This window comes from Rana temporaria, assembly GCF_905171775.1.
Source record: "Rana temporaria chromosome 3 unlocalized genomic scaffold, aRanTem1.1 chr3b, whole genome shotgun sequence".
NCBI lineage: Eukaryota > Metazoa > Chordata > Amphibia > Anura > Ranidae > Rana > Rana temporaria.
In genome coordinates this window covers 278,590-300,724 of record NW_024404424.1, presented here as the reverse complement: position 1 = coordinate 300,724, position 22,135 = coordinate 278,590, and the positions used below count along the sequence as shown (strand labels likewise).

Below are 22,135 nucleotides of genomic sequence, written 5' to 3'. Positions count from 1 at the left end.
CTACAACACCCCAATAATCTGTCATCCTCCACTACAACACCCCGATAATCTGTCATCCTCCACTACAACCCCCCACCCATCCCTCATCCTCCCCTACAACACCCCGATAATCTGTCATCCTCCTCTACAACACCCCACCCACCCCCATCCTCCACTACAACACCCCGATAATCTGTCATCCTCCACTACAACACCACATCCATCCCTCATCCTCCACTACAACACCCCGATAATCTGTCATCCTCCACTACAACACCCCATCCATCCCTCATCCTCCTCTACAACACCGCACCCATCCCTCATCCTCCTCTACAACACCCCACCCATCCCTCATCCTCCTCTACAACACCCCACCCATCCCTCATCCTCCTCTACAACACCCCACCCATCCCTCATCCTCCTCTACAACACCCCACCCATCCCTCACCCTCCACTACAACACCTCACCCATCCCTCATCCTCCCCTACAACACCCAACCCATCCCCCATCCTCCTCTACAACACCCCGATAATCTGTCATTCTCTACAACACCCCGATAATCTGTCATCCTCCTCTACAACACCCCAGCCATCCCCCACTACAACACCCCGATAATCTGTCATCCTCCACTACAACACCCCACCCATCCCTCATCCTCCTCTACAACACCCCGATAATCTGTCATCCTCCACTACAACACCCCACCCATCCCTCATCCTCCCCTACAACACCCCGATAATCTGTCATCCTCCACTACAACACCCCACCCATCCCTCATCCTCCTCTACAACACCCCACCCATCCCTCATCCTCCCCTACAAGACCCCGATAATCTGTCATCCTCCTCTACAACACCCCACCCATCCCTCATCCTCCTCTACAACACCCCACTCATCCTTCACCCTCCTCTACAACACCCCACCCATCCCTCATCCTCCTCTACAACACCCCACCCATCCCTCATCCTCCTCTACAACACCCCGATAATCTGTCATCCTCCTCTACAACACCCCACCCATCCCTCATCCTTCTCTACAACACCCCACCCATCCCTCATCCTCCTCTACAACACCCCACCCATCTCTCATCCTCCTCTACAACACCCCACCCATCCCTCATCCTCCTCTACAACACCCCACCCATCCCTCATCCTCCTCTACAACACCCCACCCATCCCTCACCCTCCTCTACAACACCCCACCCATCCCTCACCCTCCTCTACAACACCCCAATAATCTGTCATCCTCCTCTACAACACCCCACCCATCCCTCATCCTCCTCTACAACACCCCACCCATCTCTCACCCTCCACTACAACACCCCACCCATCCCACATCCTCCTCTACAACACCCCACCCATCCCTCATCCTCCTCTACAACACCCCACCCATCCCTCATCCTCCTCTACAACACCCCACCCATCCCTCATCCTCCTCTACAACACCCCACCCATCCCTCATCCTCCTCTACAACACCCCACCCATCCCTCATCCTCCTCTACAACACCCCACCCATCCCACATCCTCCTCTACAACACCCCACCCATCCTTCACCCTCCTCTACAACACCCCACCCATCCCGCATCCTCCTCTACAACACCCCACCCATCCCTCATCCTCCACTACAACACCCCACCCATCCCGCATCCTCCTCTACAACACCCCAATAATCTGTCATCCTCCTCTACAACACCCCAATAATCTGTCATCCTCCTCTACAACACCCCACCCATCCCACATCCTCCTCTACAACACCCCTATAATCTGTCATCCTCCACTACAACACCCCACCCATCCCTCATCCTCCTCTACAACACCCCACCCATCCCTCATCCTCCTCTTCAACACCCCACCCATCCCCCATCCTTCCTGATTGGTCGGTCTGGTACACGGACCTCTGTACTGAGGAGACAATCAGGCTGAGGAGAAGTTTTCGGCCACTGAAGAAGGCGGAGTCTGTGGAGAGATAGAGGTGGGTGGAGTTTAGTGGGGGAGGGGAAGTGTGGTATCCTCGGCATCTTTATTACATCTTTTAACACTCTGCTCTGATTGGATGAGATGAGAAATGTCATTATAAACCTTACAATCTGATTGTACAATCATCGCTACATCATATGTATATATATACAGATTGGACAGTTCAGTCTGGTGCGATGGGATCGGGAGTGCGATGGGATCCGGAGTGCGATGGGATCCGGAGTGCGATGGGATCCGGAGTGCGATGGGATCAGGAGTGCGATGGGATCAGAACGCAGGGATCAGGAGTGCGATGGGATCAGGAGTGCGATGGGATCAGAACGCAGGGATCAGGAGTGCGATGGGATCAGGACGCAGGGATCAGGAGTGCGATGGGATCAGGACGCAGGGATCAGGAGTGCGATGGGATCAGGACGCAGGGATCAGGAGTGCGATGGGATCAGGACGCAGGGATCAGGAGTGCGATGGGATCAGGACGCAGGGATCAGGAGTGCGATGGGATCGGGAGTGCGATGGGATCAGGAGTGCGATGGGATCGGGACGCAGGGATCCGGAGTGCGATGGGATCAGGAGTGTGATGGGATCGGGAGTGCGATGGGATCAGGACGCAGGGATCAGGAGTGCGATGGGATCGGGAGTGCGATGGGATCCGGAGTGCGATGGGATCCGGAGTGCGATGGGATCCGGAGTGCGATGGGATTAGAACGCAGGGATCAGGAGTGCGATGGGATCGGGACGCAGGGATCCGGAGTGCGATGGGATCAGGAGTGCGATGGGATCAGAACGCAGGGATCAGGAGTGCGATGGGATCAGGAGTGCGATGGGATCGGGACGCAGGGATCCGGAGTGCGATGGGATCAGGAGTGCGATGGGATCCGGAGTGCGATGGGATCAGGAGTGCGATGGGATCAGGACGCAGGGATCAGGAGTGCGATGGGATCGGGACGCAGGGATCCGGAGTGCGATGGGATCAGGAGTGCGATGGGATCCGGAGTGCGATGGGATCAGGACGCAGGGATCAGGAGTGCGATGGGATCAGGACGCAGGGATCAGGAGTGCGATGGGATCGGGAGTGCGATGGGATCAGGAGTGCGATGGGATCAGGAGTGCGATGGGATCAGGAGTGCGATGGGATCAGAACGCAGGGATCAGGAGTGAGATGGGATCAGGAGTGCGATGGGATCAGGAGTGCGATGGGATCAGGACGCAGGGATCAGGAGTGCGATGGGATCAGGAGTGCGATGGGATCAGGAGTGCGATGGGATCAGGAGTGCGATGGGATCAGGACGCAGGAATCAGGAGCGCGATGGGATCAAGAGTGCGATGGGATCAGGACGCAAGGATCAGGAGTGCGATGGGATCGGGAGTGCGATGGGATCAGAACGCCGGGATCAGGAGTGCGATGGGATCAGGAGTGCGATGGGATCAGGACGCAAGGATCAGGAGTGCGATGGGATCAGGAGTGCGATGGGATCCGGAGTGCGATGGGATCAGGAGTGCGATGGGATCAGAACGCAGGGATCAGGAGTGCGATGGGATCAGGAGTGCGATGTGATCCGGAGTGCGATGGGATCAGAACGCAGGGATCAGGAGTGCGATGGGATCAGGAGTGCGATGGGATCAGAACGCAGGGATCAGGAGTGCGATGGGATCAGGAGTGCGATGGGATCAGGAGTGCGATGGGATCAGAACGCAGGGATCAGGAGTGCGATGGGATCGGGACGCAGGGATCCGGAGTGCGATGGGATCGGGAGTGCGATGGGATCGGGAGTGCGATGGGATCAGGACGCAGGGATCAGGAGTGCGATGGGATCGGGAGTGCGATGGGATCGGGAGTGCGATGGGATCCGGAGTGCGATGGGATCCGGAGTGCGATGGGATCCGGAGTGCGATGGGATCAGAACGCAGGGATCAGGAGTGCGATGGGATCGGGACGCAGGGATCCGGAGTGCGATGGGATCAGGAGTGCGATGGGATCAGGAGTGCGATGGGATCAGGAATGCGATGGGATCAGGAGTGCGATGGGATCAGGAATGCGATGGGATCCGGAGTGCGATGGGATCAGGAGTGGGATGGGATCAGAACGCAGGGATCGGGAGTGCGATGGGATCGGGAGTGCGATGGGATCAGGAGTGCGATGGGATCAGGAGTGCGATGGGATCAGGACGCAGGGATCAGGAGTGCGATGGGATCAGGACGCAAGGATCAGGAGTGCGATGGGATCAGGAGTGCGATGGGATCAGAACGCAGGGATCAGGAGTGCGATGGGATCAGGAGTGCGATGGGATCAGGAGTGCGATGTGATCCGGAGTGCGATGGGATCAGGAGTGCGATGTGATCCGGAGTGCGATGGGATCAGGAGTGCGATGGGATCAGGACGCAGGGATCAGGAGTGCGATGGGATCAGGACGCAAGGATCAGGAGTGCGATGGGATCAGGAGTGCGATGGGATCAGAACGCAGGGATCAGGAGTGCGATGGGATCAGGAGTGCGATGGGATCAGGAGTGCGATGTGATCCGGAGTGCGATGGGATCAGAACGCTGGGATCAGGAGTGCGATGGGATCAGGAGTGCGATGGGATCAGAACGCAGGGATCAGGAGTGCGATGGGATCAGGAGTGCGATGGGATCAGGAGTGCGATGGGATCAGAACGCAGGGATCAGGAGTGCGATGGGATCGGGACGCAGGGATCCGGAGTGCGATGGGATCGGGAGTGCGATGGGATCAGGACGCAGGGATCAGGAGTGCGATGGGATCGGGAGTGCGATGGGATCCGGAGTGCGATGGGATCCGGAGTGCGATGGGATCAGGAGTGCGATGGGATCAGAACGCAGGGATCAGGAGTGCGATGGGATCGGGACGCAGGGATCCGGAGTGCGATGGGATCAGGAGTGCGATGGGATCAGGAGTGCGATGGGATCAGGAGTGCGATGGGATCCGGAGTGCGATGGGATCAGGACGCAGGGATCAGGAGTGTGATGGGATCAGGACGCAGGGATCAGGAGTGCGATGGGATCGGGAGTGCGATGGGATCAGGAGTGCGATGGGATCAGGAGTGCGATGGGATCAGAACGCAGGGATCAGGAGTGAGATGGGATCAGGAGTGCGATGGGATCAGGACGCAGGGATCAGGAGTGCGATGGGATCAGGACGCAGGGATCAGGAGTGCGATGGGATCAGGACGCAGGGATCAGGATGCAGGGATCAGGACGCAGGGATCAGGACGCAGGGATCAGGAGTGCGATGGGATCAGGACGCAGGGATCAGGAGTGCGATGGGATCAGGAGTGCGATGGGATCAGGACGCAGGGATCAGGAGCGCGATGGGATCAAGAGTGCGATGGGATCAGGACGCAAGGTTCAGGAGTGCGATGGGATCGGGAGTGCGATGGGATCGGGAGTGCGATGGGATCAGAACGCCGGGATCAGGAGTGCGATGGGATCAGGAGTGCGATGGGATCAGGACGCAAGGATCAGGAGTGCGATGGGATCCGGAGTGCGATGGGATCAGGAGTGCGATGGGATCAGGAGTGCGATGGGATCAGAACGCAGGGATCAGGAGTGCGATGGGATCAGGAGTGCGATGGGATCAGAACGCAGGGATCGGGAGTGCGATGGCATCAGGAGTGCGATGGGATCAGGAGTGCGATGGGATCAGGAGTGCGATGGGATCAGGAGTGCGATGGGATCAGAAGGCAGGGATCAGGAGTGGGATAGGATCGGGAGTGCGATGGGATCGGGAGTGCGATGGGATCAGGAGTGCGATGGGATCAGAACGCAGGGATCGGGAGTGCGATGGGATCGGGAGTGCGATGGGATCAGGGTGTAGGGATCAGGAGTGCGATGGGATCAGGAGTGCGATGGGATCAGGAGTGCGATGGGATCAGGACGCAGGGATCAGGAGTGCGATGGGATCAGGAGTGCGATGGGATCAGGAGTGCGATGGGATCAGGAGTGCGATGGGATCAGGACGCAAGGATCAGGAGTGCGATGGGATCAGGAGTGCGATGGGATCAGGAGTGGGATGGGATCGGGAGTGGGATGGGATCAGGAGTGCGATGGGATCAGGAGTGCGATGGGATCAGGAGTGCGATGGGATCAGGAGTGCGATGGGATCCGGAGTGCGATGGGATCAGGAGTGCGATGGGATCAGAACGCAGGGATCAGGAGTGCGATGGGATCAGGAGTGCGATGGGATCAGGACGCAGGGATCAGGAGTGCGATGGGATCAGGACGCAGGGATCGGGAGTGCGATGGGATCGGGAGTGCGATGGGATCGGGAGTGCGATGGGATCAGAACGCAGGGATCAGGAGTGCGATGGGATCAGGAGTGCGATGGGATCCGGAGTGCGATGGGATCAGAACGCAGGGATCAGGAGTGCGATGGGATCAGGAGTGCGATGGGATCAGGAGTGCGATGGGATCCGGAGTGCGATGGGATCCGGAGTGCGATGGGATCCGGAGTGCGATGGGATCAGAACGCAGGGATCGGGAGTGCGATGGGATCGGGAGTGGGATCAGGAGTGCGATGGGATCAGGAGTGCGATGGGATCAGGAGTGCGATGGGATCAGGACGCAAGGATCAGGAGTGCGATGGGATCGGGAGTGGGATGGGATCGGGAGTGCGATGGGATCGGGAGTGGGATGGGATCGGGAGTGCGATGGGATCAGGAGTGCGATGGGATCAGGAGTGCGATGGGATCAGGAGTGCGATGGGATCAGAACGCAGGGATCAGGAGTGGGATAGGATCCGGAGTGCGATGGGATCAGGAGTGCGATGGGATCAGGACGCAGGGATCAGGAGTGCGATGGGATCAGGACGCAGGGATCGGGAGTGCGATGGGATCGGGAGTGCGATGGGATCGGGAGTGCGATGGGATCAGAACGCAGGGATCAGGAGTGCGATGGGATCAGGAGTGCGATGGGATCCGGAGTGCGATGGGATCAGGAGTGCGATGGGATCAGAACGCAGGGATCAGGAGTGCGATGGGATCAGGAGTGCGATGGGATCAGGAGTGCGATGGGATAAGGAGTGCGATGGGATCCGAACGCAGGGATCGGGATCGGGAGTGGGATCAGGAGTGCGATGGGATCAGGAGTGCGATGGGATCAGGAGTGCGATGGGATCAGGACGCAGGGATCAGGAGTGCGATGGGATCAGGAGTGCGATGGGATCCGGAGTGCGATGGGATCAGGAGTGCGATGGGATCAGGAGTGCGATGGGATCAGGAGTGCGATGGGATCAGGACGCAGGGATCAGGAGTGCGATGGGATCAGGAGTGCGATGGGATCAGAACGCAGGGATCAGGAGTGGGATAGGATCCGGAGTGCGATGGGATCAGGAGTGCGATGGGATCAGGACGCAGGGATCAGGAGTGCGATGGGATCAGGAGTGCGATGGGATCAGGAGTGCGATGGGATCAGAACGCAGGGATCAGGAGTGGGATAGGATCCGGAGTGCGATGGGATCAGGAGTGCGATGGGATCAGGACGCAGGGATCAGGAGTGCGATGGGATCAGGACGTAGGGATCGGGAGTGCGATGGGATCGGGGGTGCGATGGGATCGGGGGTGCGATGGGATCGGGGGTGCGATGGGATCGGGGGTGCGATGGGATCAGGAGCGCGATGGGATCAGGAGTGCGATGGGATCAGAACGCAGGGATCAGGAGTGCGATGGGATCAGGACGCAGGGATCAGGAGTGCGATGGGATCAGGAGTGCGATGGGATCAGGACGCAGGGATCAGGAGTGCGATGGGATCAGGACGCAGGGATCGGGAGTGCGATGGGATCGGGAGTGCGATGGGATCGGGAGTGCGATGGGATCAGAACGCAGGGATCAGGAGTGCGATGGGATCAGGAGTGCGATGGGATCCGGAGTGCGATGGGATCAGAACGCAGGGATCAGGAGTGCGATGGGATCAGGAGTGCGATGGGATCAGGAGTGCGATGGGATCCGGAGTGCGATGGGATCCGGAGTGCGATGGGATCCGGAGTGCGATGGGATCAGAACGCAGGGATCGGGAGTGCGATGGGATCGGGAGTGGGATCAGGAGTGCGATGGGATCAGGAGTGCGATGGGATCAGGAGTGCGATGGGATCAGGACGCAAGGATCAGGAGTGCGATGGGATCGGGAGTGGGATGGGATCGGGAGTGCGATGGGATCAGGAGTGCGATGGGATCAGGAGTGCGATGGGATCAGGAGTGCGATGGGATCAGAACGCAGGGATCAGGAGTGGGATGGGATCCGGAGTGCGATGGGATCAGGAGTGCGATGGGATCAGGACGCAGGGATCAGGAGTGCGATGGGATCAGGACGGAGGGATCGGGAGTGCGATGGGATCGGGAGTGCGATGGGATCGGGAGTGCGATGGGATCAGAACGCAGGGATCAGGAGTGCGATGGGATCAGGAGTGCGATGGGATCCGGAGTGCGATGGGATCAGGAGTGCGATGGGATCAGAACGCAGGGATCAGGAGTGCGATGGGATCAGGAGTGCGATGGGATCAGGAGTGCGATGGGATAAGGAGTGCGATGGGATCCGAACGCAGGGATCGGGATCGGGAGTGGGATCAGGAGTGCGATGGGATCAGGAGTGCGATGGGATCAGGAGTGCGATGGGATCAGGACGCAGGGATCAGGAGTGCGATGGGATCAGGAGTGCGATGGGATCAGGAGTGCGATGGGATCAGGACGCAGGGATCAGGAGTGCGATGGGATCAGGAGTGCGATGGGATCAGGAGTGCGATGGGATCAGGAGTGCGATGGGATCAGGACGCAGGGATCAGGAGTGCGATGGGATCAGGAGTGCGATGGGATCAGAACGCAGGGATCAGGAGTGGGATAGGATCCGGAGTGCGATGGGATCAGGAGTGCGATGGGATCAGGACGCAGGGATCAGGAGTGCGATGGGATCAGGAGTGCGATGGGATCAGGAGTGCGATGGGATCAGAACGCAGGGATCAGGAGTGGGATAGGATCCGGAGTGCGATGGGATCAGGAGTGCGATGGGATCAGGACGCAGGGATCAGGAGTGCGATGGGATCAGGACGTAGGGATCGGGAGTGCGATGGGATCGGGGGTGCGATGGGATCGGGGGTGCGATGGGATCGGGGGTGCGATGGGATCAGGAGCGCGATGGGATCAGGAGTGCGATGGGATCAGAACGCAGGGATCAGGAGTGCGATGGGATCAGGACGCAGGGATCAGGAGTGCGATGGGATCAGGAGTGCGATGGGATCAGAACGCAGGGATCAGGAGTGCGATGGGATCAGGAGTGCGATGGGATCAGGAGTGCGATGGGATCAGGACGCAGGGATCAGGAGTGCGATGGGATCAGGACGCAGGGATCAGGAGTGCGATGGGATCAGGAGTGCGATGGGATCAGAACGCAGGGATCAGGAGTGCGATGGGATCAGGAGTGCGATGGGATCAGGACGCAGGGATCAGGAGTGCGATGGGATCAGGAGTGCGATGGGATCAGGACGCAGGGATCAGGAGTGTGATGGGATCAGGAGTGCGATGGGATCAGGAGTGCGATGGGATCCGGAGTGCGATGGGATCAGAACGCAGGGATCAGGAGTGCGATGGGATCAGGAGTGCGATGGGATCCGGAGTGCGATGGGATCAGGAGTGCGATGGGATCAGGAGTGCGATGGGATCAGAACGCAGGGATCAGGAGTGCGATGGGATCCGGAGTGCGATGGGATCCGGAGTGCGATGGGATCAGGAGTGCGATGGGATCGGGAGTGCGATGGGATCGGGAGTGCGATGGGATCGGGAGTGCGATCGGATCAGGAGTGCGATCGGATCAGAACGCAGGGATCAGGAGTGCGATGGGATCAGGAGTGCGATGGGATCCGGAGTGCGATGGGATCCGGAGTGCGATGGGATCAGGAGTGCGATGGGATCAGGAGTGCGATGGGATCAGGAGTGCGATGGGATCAGAACGCAGGGATCGGGAGTGCGATGGGATCGGGAGTGCGATGGGATCCGGAGTGCGATGGGATCAGGAGTGCGATGGGATCAGGAGTGCGATGGGATCAGGACGCAGGGATCAGGAGTGCGATGGGATCAGGACGCCGGGATCAGGAGTGCGATGGGATCCGGACGCAGGGATCAGGAGTGCGATGGGATCCGGAGTGCGATGGGATCAGGAGTGCGATGGGATCAGGAGTGCGATGGGATCAGGAGTGCGATGGGATCAGGAGTGCGATGGGATCAGAACGCAGGGATCGGGAGTGCGATGGGATCGGGAGTGCGATGGGATCAGGAGTGCGATGTGATCAGGACGCCGGGATCAGGAGTGCGATGGGATCCGGACGCAGGGATCAGGAGTGCGATGGGATCCGGAGTGCGATGGGATCAGGAGTGCGATGGGATCAGAACGCAGGGATCGGGAGTGCGATGGGATCCGGAGTGCGATGGGATCAGGAGTGCGATGGGATCAGGAGTGCGATGGGATCAGGACGCAGGGATCAGGAGTGCGATGGGATCAGGACGCAGGGATCAGGAGTGCGATGGGATCAGGAGTGCGATGGGATCAGGACGCAGGGATCAGGAGTGCGATGGGATCAGGACGCAGGGATCAGGAGTGCGATGGGATCAGGAGTGCGATGGGATCAGGACGCAGGGATCAGTGCGATGGGATCGGGAGTGCGATGGGATCAGGAGTGCGATGGGATCCGGAGTGCGATGGGATCAGGAGTGCTATGGGATCAGGAGTGCGATGGGATCCGGAGTGCTATGGGATCAGGAGTGCGATGGGATCAGGACGCAGGGATCAGGAGTGCGATGGGATCAGGACGCCGGGATCAGGAGTGCGATGGGATCCGGACGCAGGGATCAGGAGTGCGATGGGATCAGGAGTGCGATGGGATCAGGAGTGCGATGGGATCAGGAGTGCGATGGGATCAGAACGATGGGATCGGGAGTGCGATGGGATCCGGAGTGCGATGGGATCAGGAGTGCGATGGGATCAGGAGTGCGATGGGATCAGGAGTGCGATGGGATCAGAACGCAGGGATCGGGAGTGCGATGGGATCGGGAGTGCGATGGGATCAGGAGTGCGATGGGATCAGGAGTGCGATGGGATCAGGACGCAGGGATCAGGAGTGCGATGGGATCAGGACGCCGGGATCAGGAGTGCGATGGGATCCGGACGCAGGGATCAGGAGTGCGATGGGATCCGGAGTGCGATGGGATCAGGAGTGCGATGGGATCAGGAGTGCGATGGGATCAGGAGTGCGATGGGATCAGAACGCAGGGATCGGGAGTGCGATGGGATCGGGAGTGCGATGGGATCAGGAGTGCGATGTGATCAGGACGCCGGGATCAGGAGTGCGATGGGATCAGGACGCAGGGATCAGGAGTGCGATGGGATCAGGAGTGCGATGGGATCAGGGGTGCGATGGGATCAGGGGTGCGATGGGATCAGGAGTGCGATGGGATCAGGAGTGCGATGGGATCCGGAGTGCGATGGGATCAGGAGTGCGATGGGATCAGGAGTGCGATGGGATCAGAACGCAGGGATCGGGAGTGCGATGGGATCGGGAGTGCGATGGGATCCGGAGTGCGATGGGATCAGGAGTGCGATGGGATCAGGAGTGCGATGGGATCAGGACGCAGGGATCAGGAGTGCGATGGGATCAGGACGCAGGGATCAGGAGTGCGATGGGATCAGGACGCAGGGATCAGGAGTGCGATGGGATCAGGAGTGCGATGGGATCGGGAGTGCGATGGGATCAGGACGCAGGGATCAGGAGTGCGATGGGATCGGGAGTGCGATGGGATCGGGAGTGCGATGGGATCTGGGGTGCGATGGGATCCGGAGTGCGATGGGATCCGGAGTGCGATGGGATCAGGAGTGCGATGGGATCAGGAGTGCGATGGGATCAGGAGTGCGATGGGATCAGGGGTGCGATGGGATCAGGAGTGCGATGGGATCAGGAGTGCGATGGGATCAGGAGGGAACGGGGTGTAGGGATCGGGGTGGTGGGATCGGGGTGTAGGGATCAGGAGTGCGATGGGATCGGGGTGTAGGGATCGGGGAGTAGGGATCGGGGTGTGTAGGGATCGGGAGTGCGATGGGATCGTGGTGTAGGGATCGGGGAGTAGGGATCGGGGAGTAGGGTTCGTGGTGTGTAAGGACGAGGTGTGTAGGGATCGAGGAGTAGGGATCGGGGAGTAGGGATCGGGGTGTGTAGGGATCGGGGAGTAGGGATCGGGGTGTAGGGATCTAGGTGTAGGGATCTAGGTGTAGGGATCGGGGATCGGGGTGTGGGGATCGGGGGGTGTAGGGATCGGGGTGTGTAGGGATCGAGGAGTGTAGGGATCGGGGAGTGTAGGGATCGGGGAGTGTAGGGATCGGGGAGTGTAGGGATCGGGGTGTGTAGGGATCGGGGTGTGTAGGGATCGGGGAGTGTAGGGATCGGGGTGTAGGGATCGGGGTGTGGGGATCGGGGTGTGTAGGGATCGGGGAGTGTAGGGATCGGGGAGTGTAGGGATCGGGAAGTGTAGGGATCGGGGAGTGTAGGGATCGGGGAGTGTGGGGATCGGGGGGTGTGGGGATCGGGGAGTGTGGGGATCGGGGTGTGGGGATCGGGGTGTGGGGATCGGGGTGTGTAGGGATCGGGGAGTAGGGATCGGGGTGTGTAGGGATCGGGGAGTGGGGATCGGGGTGTGGGGATCGGGGTGTGTAGGGATCGGGGAGTAGGGATCGGGGTGTGTAGGGATCGGGGTGTAGGGATCGGGGTGTGTAGGGATGGGGGTGTGGGGATCGGTGTGTAGGGATCGGGGTGTGTGGGGATCGGTGTGTAGGGATCGGGGTGTGTGGGGATCGGGGTGTAGGGATCGGGGTGTGTGGGATCGGGGTGTGTAGGGATCGGGGTGTAGGGATCGGGGTGTAGGGATCGGGGTGTAGGGATCGGGGTGTAGGGATCGGGGTGTGTGGGGATCGGGGTGTGTAGGGATCGGGGTGTAGGGATCGGGGTGTAGGGATCGGGGTGTGTGGGGATCGGGGAGTAGGGATCGGGGTGTGTAGGGATCGGGGTGTAGGGATCGGGGAGTAGGGATCGGGGTGTGTGGGGATCGGGGTGTGTGGGGATCGGGGTGTGTGGTGGATCGGGGTGTGTAGGGATCGGGGTGTGTGGGGATCGGGGTGTGTAGGGATCGGGGTGTGTAGGGATCGGGGTGTGTAGGGATCGGGGTGTAGGGATCGGGGTGTAGGGATCGGGGTGTGTAGGGATCGGGGTGTAGGGATCGGGGTGTAGGGATCGGGGTGTGTAGGGATCGGGGTGTGTAGGGATCGGGGTGTAGGGATCGGGGTGTGTAGGGATCGGGGAGTAGGGATCGGGGTGTGTGGGGATCGGGGTGTAGGGATCGGGGTGTAGGGATCGGGGTGTGTAGGGATCGGGGTGTAGGGATCGGGGTGTGTGGGGATCGGGGTGTAGGGATCGGGGTGTGTAGGGATCGGGGAGTAGGGATCGGAGTGTAGGGATCGGGGTGTAGGGATCGGGGTGTGTGGGGATCAGGGTGTAGGGATCGGGGTGTGTGGGGATCGGGGTGTGTAGGGATCGGGGTGTGTAGGGATCGGGGAGTAGGGATCGGAGTGTAGGGATCGGGGTGTAGGGATCGGGGTGTGTGGGGATCGGGGTGTGTGGGGATCGGGGTGTGTAGGGATCGGGGTGTGTAGGGATCGGGGTGTGTAGGGATCGGGGTGTGGGGATCGGGGTGTGTGGGGATCGGGGTGTGTAGGGATCGGGGTGTGTAGGGATCGGGGTGTGGGGATCGGGGTGTAGGGATCGGAGTGTAGGGATCGGGGTGTGTAGGGATCGGGGTGTGTAGGGATCGGGGAGTAGGGATCGGGGTGTGTAGGGATCGGGGTGTGTAGGGATCGGGGTGTGTAGGGATCGGGGTGTGTAGGGATCGGGGTGTGTAGGGATCGGGGTGTGTAGGGATCGGGGTGTAGGGATCGGTGTGTGGGGATCGGGGTGTGGAGGGATCGGGTGTGGAGGGATCGGGGTGTAGGGATCGGGGTGTAGGGATCGGGGTGTGTAGGGATCGGGGTGTGTAGGGATCGGGGTGTAGGGATCGGGGTGTGTGGATCGGGGTGTGTAGGGATCGGGGTGTGGGGATCGGGGTGGATCGGGGTGTGGGGATCGGGGTGTGTAGGGATCGGGGTGTGGGGATCGGGGTGTGGGGATCGGGGTGTGTAGGGATCGGGGTGTGTAGGGATCGGGGTGTGTAGGGATCGGGGTGTGTAGGGATCGGGGTGTAGGGATCGGTGTGTGGGGATCGGGGTGTAGGGATCGGGGTGTGTAGGGATCGGGGTGTAGGGATCGGGGTGTGTGGGGATCGGGGTGTGTAGGGATCGGGGTGTGTAGGGATCGGGGTGTAGGGATCGGGGTGTAGGGATCGGGGTGTGTAGGGATCGGGGTGTGGGGATCGGGGTGTGGGGATCGGGGTGTAGGGATCGGGGTGTAGGGATCGGGGTGTGTAGGGATCGGGGTGTGTAGGGATCGGGGAGTGGGGATCGGGGTGTGGGGATCGGGGTGTGTAGGGATCGGGGTGTGTAGGGATCGGGGTGTGTGGGGATCGGGGTGTGTAGGGATCGGGGTGTGTAGGGATCGGGGTGTAGGGATCGGGGTGTGTAGGGATCGGGGTGTGGGGATCGGGGTGTGTAGGGATCGGGGTGTGTAGGGATCGGGGTGTGTAGGGATCGGGGTGGATCGGGGAGTAGGGATCGGGGTGTGTAGGGATCGGGGTGTGTGGGGATCGGGGTGTGTGGGGATCGGGGTGTAGGGATCGGGGTGTAGGGATCGGGGTGTAGGGATCGGGGTGTGTGGGGATCGGGGTGTGTAGGGATCGGGGTGTAGGGATCGGGGTGTGGGGATCGGGGTGTGTAGGGATCGGAGTGTGTAGGGATCGGGGTGTAGGGATCGGGGTGTGTAGGGATCGGGGTGTGTAGGGATCGGGGTGTGGGGATCGGGGTGTGTGGGGATCGGGGTGTGTAGGGATCGGGGTGTGTGGGGATCGGGGTGTGTAGGGATCGGGGGGTGTAGGGATCGGGGGGTGTAGGGATCGGGGTGTGTAGGGATCGGGGTGTGGGGATCGGGGTGTGTGGGGATCGGGGTGTGTAGGGATCGGGGTGTGTGGGGATCGGGGTGTGTAGGGATCGGGGGGTGTAGGGATCGGGGGGTGTAGGGATCGGGGTGTGTAGGGATCGGGGTGTGTAGGGATCGGGGTGTAGGGATCGGGGTGTGTAGGGATCGGGGTGTAGGGATCGGGGTGTGTAGGGATCGGGGTGTGGGGATCGGGGTGTGTAGGGATCGGGGTGTAGGGATCGAGGTGTGGGGATCGAGGTGTGTAGGGATCGGGGAGTGTGGGGATCGGGGTGTGTAGGGATCGGGGTGTGTAGGGATCGGGGTGTAGGGATCGGGGTGTGGGGATCGGGGTGTAGGGATCGGGGTGTGTGGGGATCGGGGTGTGTGGGGATCGGGGTGTAGGGATCGGGGTGTGTAGGGATCGGGGTGTAGGGATCGGGGAGTAGGGATCGGTGTGTGTAGGGATCGGGGTGTGTAGGGATCGGGGTGTGTGGGGATCGGGGGGTGTGGGGATCGGGGTGTGGGGATCGGGGTGTGTAGGGATCGGGGTGTAGGGATCGGGGTGTAGGGATCGGGGTGTGTAGGGATCGGGGTGTAGGGATCGGGGTGTAGGGATCGGGGTGTGTAGGGATCGGGGTGTAGGGATCGGGGAGTAGGGATCGGTGTGTAGGGATCGGGGTGTGTAGGGATCGGGGTGTGTAGGGATCGGGGTGTGTGGGGATCGGGGTGTGTGGGGATCGGGGTGTGGGGATCGGGGTGTGTAGGGATCGGGGTGTAGGGATCGGGGTGTAGGGATCGGGGTGTGTGGGGATCGGGGTGTGTAGGGATCGGGGTGTGGGGATCGGGGTGTGTAGGGATCGGAGTGTAGGGATCGGGGTGTGTGGGGATCGGGGTGTGTAGGGATCGGGGTGTGTGGGGATCGGGGTGTAGGGATCGGGGTGTGTAGGGATCGGTGTGTAGGGATCGGGGTGTGTAGGGATCGGGGTGTAGGGATCGGGGAGTAGGGATCGGTGTGTAGGGATCGGGGTGTGTAGGGATCGGGGTGTGTAGGGATCGGGGTGTAGGGATCGGTGTGTAGGGATCGGGGAGTAGGGATCGGGGGGTAGGGATCGGGGTGTGTAGGGATCGGGGTGTGTAGGGATCGGGGTGTGTAGGGATCGGGGTGTAGGGATCGGGGTGTAGGGATCGGGGTGTGTAGGGATCGGGGTGTAGGGATCGGGGTGTGTAGGGATCGGGGTGTGTGGGGATCGGGGTGTGTGGGGATCGGGGTGTGTGGGGATCGGGGTGTAGGGATCGGGGTGTGTAGGGATCGGGGTGTAGGGATCGGGGAGTAGGGATCGGTGTGTAGGGATCGGGGTGTGTAGGGATCGGGGTGTGTAGGGATCGGGGTGTGTAGGGATCGGGGTGTGTAGGGATCGGGGTGTGTAGGGATCGGGGTGTGTAGGGATCGGGGTGTGTAGGGATCGGGGTGTGTAGGGATCGGGGGGTGTAGGGATCGGGGTGTGTAGGGATCGGGGTGTGTAGGGATCGGGGTGTGTAGGGATCGGGTGTGTGGGGATCGGGGTGTGGGGATCGGGGTGTGTAGGGATCGGGGTGTAGGGATCGGGGTGTGTAGGGATCGGGGTGTGTAGGGATCGGGGTGTGTAGGGATCGGGGAGTAGGGATCGGGGTGTGGGGATCGGGGTGTGTAGGGATCGGGGTGTGTGGGGATCGGGGTGTGTGGGGATCGGGGTGTGTAGGGATCGGGGTGTAGGGATCGGGGTGTGTAGGGATCGGGGTGTGTAGGGATCGGGGTGTGTAGGGATCGGGGTGTAGGGATCGGGGTGTAGGGATCGGGGTGTAGGGATCGGGGTGTGTAGGGATCGGGGTGTAGGGATCGGGGTGTGTAGGGATCGGGGTGAGTAGGGATCGGGGTGTGTAGGGATCGGGGTGTAGGGATCGGGGTGTGTAGGGATCGGGGTGTGTAGGGATCGGGGAGTAGGGATCGGGGTGTGTAGGGATCGGGGTGTGTAGGGATCGGGGTGTGTGGGGATCGGGGTGTAGGGATCGGGGTGTAGGGATCGGGGTGTGTAGGGATCGGGGTGTGTAGGGATCGGGGTGTGTAGGGATCGGGGTGTGTGGGGATCGGGGAGTAGGGATCGGGGTGTGTAGGGATCGGGGTGTGTAGGGATCGGGGTGTGTGGGGATCGGGGTGTGTGGGGATCGGGGAGTAGGGATCGGGGTGTGTGGGGATCGGGGTGTAGGGATCGGGGTGTGTAGGGATCGGGGTGTGTAGGGATCGGGGTGTGTAGGGATCGGGGTGTGTAGGGATCGGGGTGTAGGGATCGGGGTGTAGGGATCGGGGTGTAGGGATCGGGGTGTAGGGATCGGGGTGTGTAGGGATCGGGGTGTGTAGGGATCGGGGTGTAGGGATCGGGGTGTGTAGGGATCGGGGTGTGTAGGGATCGGGGAGTAGGGATCGGGGTGTGTAGGGATCGGGGTGTGTAGGGATCGGGGTGTAGGGATCGGGGTGTGTGGGGATCGGGGTGTGGGGATCGGGGTGTGTAGGGATCGGGGTGTGTAGGGATCGGGGTGTAGGGATCGGGGAGTGTAGGGATCGGGGTGTAGGGATCGGGGTGTGTAGGGATCGGGGAGTGTAGGGATCGGGGAGTGTAGGGATCGGGGAGTGTAGGGATCGGGGTGTGTAGGGATCGGGGTGTGTAGGGATCGGGGTGTGTAGGGATCGGGGTGTGTAGGGATCGGGGTGTGTAGGGATCGGGGTGTAGGGATCGGGGTGTGTAGGGATCGGGGTGTGTAGGGATCGGGGTGTGTAGGGATCGGGGTGTGTGGGGATCGGGGTGTAGGGATCGGGGTGTGTAGGGATCGGGGTGTGTAGGGATCGGGGTGTGTAGGGATCGGGGTGTGTAGGGATCGGGGTGTGTAGGGATCGGGGTGTAGGGATCGGGGTGTGTAGGGATCGGGGTGTGTAGGGATCGGGGTGTAGGGATCGGGGAGTGTAGGGATCGGGGTGTGTAGGGATCGGGGTGTGTAGGGATCGGGGTGTAGGGATCGGGGTGTGTAGGGATCGGGGTGTGTAGGGATCGGGGTGTAGGGATCGGGGTGTGTAGGGATCGGGGTGTGTAGGGATCGGGGTGTGTAGGGATCGGGGTGTAGGGATCGGAGTGTGTAGGGATCGGGGTGTAGGGATCGGGGTGTGTAGGGATCGGGGTGTAGGGATCGGGGTGTGTAGGGATCGGGGTGTGTGGGGATCGGGGTGTGTAGGGATCGGTGTGTAGGGATCGGGGTGTGTAGGGATCGGGGGGTAGGGATCGGGGTGTGTAGGGATCGGGGTGTGTAGGGATCGGGGTGTAGGGATCGGGGTGTGTAGGGATCGGGGTGTGTAGGGATCGGGGTGTGTAGGGATCGGGGTGTGTGGGGATCGGGGTGTAGGGATCGGGGTGTGTAGGGATCGGGGTGTGTAGGGATCGGGGAGTAGGGATCGGGGTGTGTAGGGATCGGGGTGTGTAGGGATCGGGGTGTGTAGGGATCGGGGTGTAGGGATCGGGGTGTGTAGGGATCGGGGTGTGTAGGGATCGGGGTGTGTAGGGATCGGGGTGTAGGGATCGGGGTGTGTAGGGATCGGGGTGTGTAGGGATCGGGGTGTGTAGGGATCGGGGTGTAGGGATCGGGGTGTGTAGGGATCGGGGTGTGTAGGGATCGGGGAGTAGGGATGTGCTGGAGCAAAGCAGAGGACGGAGGGGGTGGGGTAATAATGGGGGGCGGAGCTATGGCCCCTCCCAGGGTGTGAGGTATGGGGGAGGAGTATCACTGTATAGAGGAGTGAGGATAATGCAGGAGGCGGAGTTATCGGTATTATGGGAGGTACACAGCGCCTCTATAGGTCATGTATGGGATAGTGATGTCATACATGGGAGGGGCATACATCATGTGATCATATATATCCATATATAGGGGTACCATGGGGGAGGGGTCAGTGATAGGAAGGGGGAGGAGCTATAGATGATGATATGTGAGGTATTATGGGTTGGGGTGTACAGAAGGGGAGGAGTCAGCGATATGTAAAGGAGGAGGGGCTTTAATGATTGGTTGCGTTCAGCTGATGATCAGAGCTCCTCCCCCTCCCTGTACAGAGTACACACCCACTCTCCTCACTGGTTCTGTACACAAGGGGGCGGGGTTTGTGTCCTTGTGTGGTGAGTGGGCGGGGTTTCGGTCTCTGTGCGGTGAGGGGGCGGTGTCACAACTCCTGTATGGTGAGGGGCGGGGTCTCGGTTCCTGTAGTACGGCGGTGAGGAGTGGGCGGGGTCTCTGTACGGTGAGGAGTGGGCGGGGTCTCTGCACGGTGAGTAGGCGGGGTCTCTGTGTGGCGAGGGGCGCGGTCTCGGTTCCTGTAGTACGGCGGTGAGGAGGGGGCGGGGTCTCGGTGAGGAGGAGGGGGCGGGGTCTTACCTGTGATAAGGAGTGGGCGGGGTCTTACCTGTGATCAGGAGGGCTCCGGGGGTCCCCGCCGTCCTCACCTCTTCTATCATTTCCTCCTCCTCGCAGCTCACGGACCGGCGGCAGCCGATGACGTCACTGGGCCGCGCCCGCTCCTCGCTCTCCGGGTGGAGGAAGATGTCCGCCGGCCGCCATTTTCTCTCGCGCGGTCAGAAGATGGCGTCAGGTGAGGGGCGGGGTCCGCCGTGCGTCCCGCTCTTTTCCAGAAGTATGATTGGCTGGGCGGGAGGGGAGGCCTGTCCCTTGTCTCCTCCCACATATCACGGTGATTATGGAGGGACTCCGCCCCCTGACCCAAGACTCCTCCCACTTTTCAGTTCTCATAAAGCGAGGAGAGTGTGGGTGGGCGGGGCTTGTTATCAATAGCTAGTGACCCCGCCCCTCCGATCTGAGGAGGATGTGATTGGTCCCCCCCTTTCTCTCTCTATTATCATTGGAAGTGACAGGAAATCCCCCCAGACACAGGAAGTGAGGGGGGAGGGGATTTCCTGTTACTTCCGGTGGTGTCTCTGGGACAGGAAGTGGTGTGAGGGGACACAATGGAAGGGGGAGGAGCTGGGCCAGCACGGCACACGGGGGGGGAGGTGTATGGAGCCGCTATAGGAAAGTTGGAGAGCGGTTGCCATGGGTAACCAGGAAGTGTATAACAGCCCATCGTGATTGGCCGTCTGGTAGACACAATAAATATATACTGGGCGATGGCTCCTCCCACTGAAGTGCATGGCTCCTCCCCCTTGGGTAAGGAGGTCACACCCTACATGGAGGAGAGTGGGCGGGGCCTCAGACAGCAGAGGGAACGCCCCCTTACACAGGGAGTACGGGAAATATGAACAGTAGGTGGCGATAGAAGAAGAAACCTCCGGGGAGTCATGTGATCGGGGCACGCCCGACGCGTTTCAGGGAACTTCGGCACCCCGGAGGTTTTGGAACTACATCTCCCAGGGTCCTCAGGCACTCTGCAGGTAGGGTGACCACGTGTCCCGGTTTGCCCGGGATCGTCCCGTAATATACACTTTTGTCCCGTGTCCCGGGAGCCTTCAAACCGGGACAATAGAGAGTCCCGGAATCAACTGCCTGCCACACTCACTGCCGCTGCTGCAGCTGTAATTAAATGATTCTAAATCACTGGTTGCTAGGGAAGCCCCGCTTGGCGTGTAGCAACCAGTGACGTCACCGCAGTGTCCCGCTCTCTCTGCGGCTCCGACTCCACCCCCATCTCCTCCTCCTCCAGCGGCCAGCTGCGGTTCTTGCTGCAGAGAGAGCAGCAGCGCCAGCGTAACAGGCAGAGAGACAGCACCGTCACAGCAGTGAGTCACTCACCTACCGCGGCACAGACCAAGACATCCTCCTCTCCAGGCCTCGGTTGCTCAGCTGGACTCGATCCGCCGCCCGTCCTGAGTCCCGACCTCCCGCGAGTCCCGACTTCCGCTGCGCCGCGGCGCCGGCCATCCTTGGAGCAGGGGCAGAAAAGGTAGGTGCAGGGGAGGGGGGGGGGGGGTTGACCATGCAATGGGGGGAGATATTATACAGTCCAGATTACAATTTGCAGGGGCAGCAGAGGTGACAGTGAGAGAGGGGGGGGTTGCATGGTGCACCCCCCTTTCTCTGTCACCTTTGCTGCCCCTGCAAATTGTAATCTGGACTGTATAATCTCTCTCTACCCAGTCCCTCTGTCACCCAGTCACTCTGTCACCCAGTCACTCTGTCACCCTGTCCCTCTGTCACCCAGTCACTCTGTCACCCTGTCCCTCTGTCACCCAGTCACCCAGTCCCTCTGTCACCCAGTCCCTCTGTCACCCAGTCCCTCTGTCACCCTGTCCCTCTGTCACCCTGTCACCCAGTCCCTCTGTCACCCAGTCCCTCTGTCACCCAGTCCCTCTGTCACCCAGTCCCTCTGTCACCCAGTCACTCTGTCAGTGTCACCCAGCCACTCTGTCACCCAGTCCCTCTGTCACCCAGCCACTCTGTCACCCAGTCACTCTGTCACCCTGTCCCTCTGTCACCCAGTCACTCTGTCAGTGTCACCCAGCCACTCTGTCACCCAGTCCCTCTGTCACCCAGCCACTCTGTCACCCAGTCACTCTGTCACCCGGTCACTCTGTCACCCTGTCCCTCTGTCACCCAGTCCCTCTGTCACCCAGTCCCTCTGTCACCCAGTCACTCTGTCACCCTGTCCCTCTGTCACCCAGTCACTCTGTCAGTGTCACCCAGCCACTCTGTCACCCAGTCCCTCTGTCACCCAGCCCTCTGTCACCCAGTCACTCTGTCACCCAGTCACTCTGTCACCCTGTCCCTCTGTCACCCAGTCCCTCTGTCACCCAGTCCCTCTGTCACCCAGTCACTCTGTCACCCTGTCCCTCTGTCACCCAGCTCTCCGTCACCCAGTCACTCTGTCACCCAGTCCCTCTGTCACCCAGCCCTCTGTCACCCAGTCACTCTGTCACCCAGTCACTCTGTCACCCTGTCCCTCTGTCACCCAGTCCTCTGTCACCCAGTCACTCTGTCACCCAGTCCTCTGTCACCCAGTCACTCTGTCACCCTGTCCCTCTGTCACCCAGCTCTCCGTCACCCAGTCACTC

At 61.0% G+C, this 22,135-nt stretch overlaps 1 protein-coding gene across 1 annotated transcript in view; it reads right to left on the bottom strand.

The window, feature by feature from the left end:
* The window catches only part of ELP5 (elongator acetyltransferase complex subunit 5), a 31,619-nt gene extending 11,882 nt beyond the window's left edge, over positions 1-19,737 (bottom strand). Inside the window, exons 1-2 of the mRNA XM_040334219.1 lie at positions 19,537-19,737; positions 1,875-1,935 (exon numbers count right to left, since the gene is read on the bottom strand). Of these exons, the coding sequence (XP_040190153.1) occupies positions 1,875-1,935; positions 19,537-19,588 (113 nt within the window). The 5' untranslated portion in view covers positions 19,589-19,737. The remainder of the gene's footprint in view (positions 1-1,874; positions 1,936-19,536) is intronic.
* Between the last annotated feature and the right edge of the window lie 2,398 nt (positions 19,738-22,135).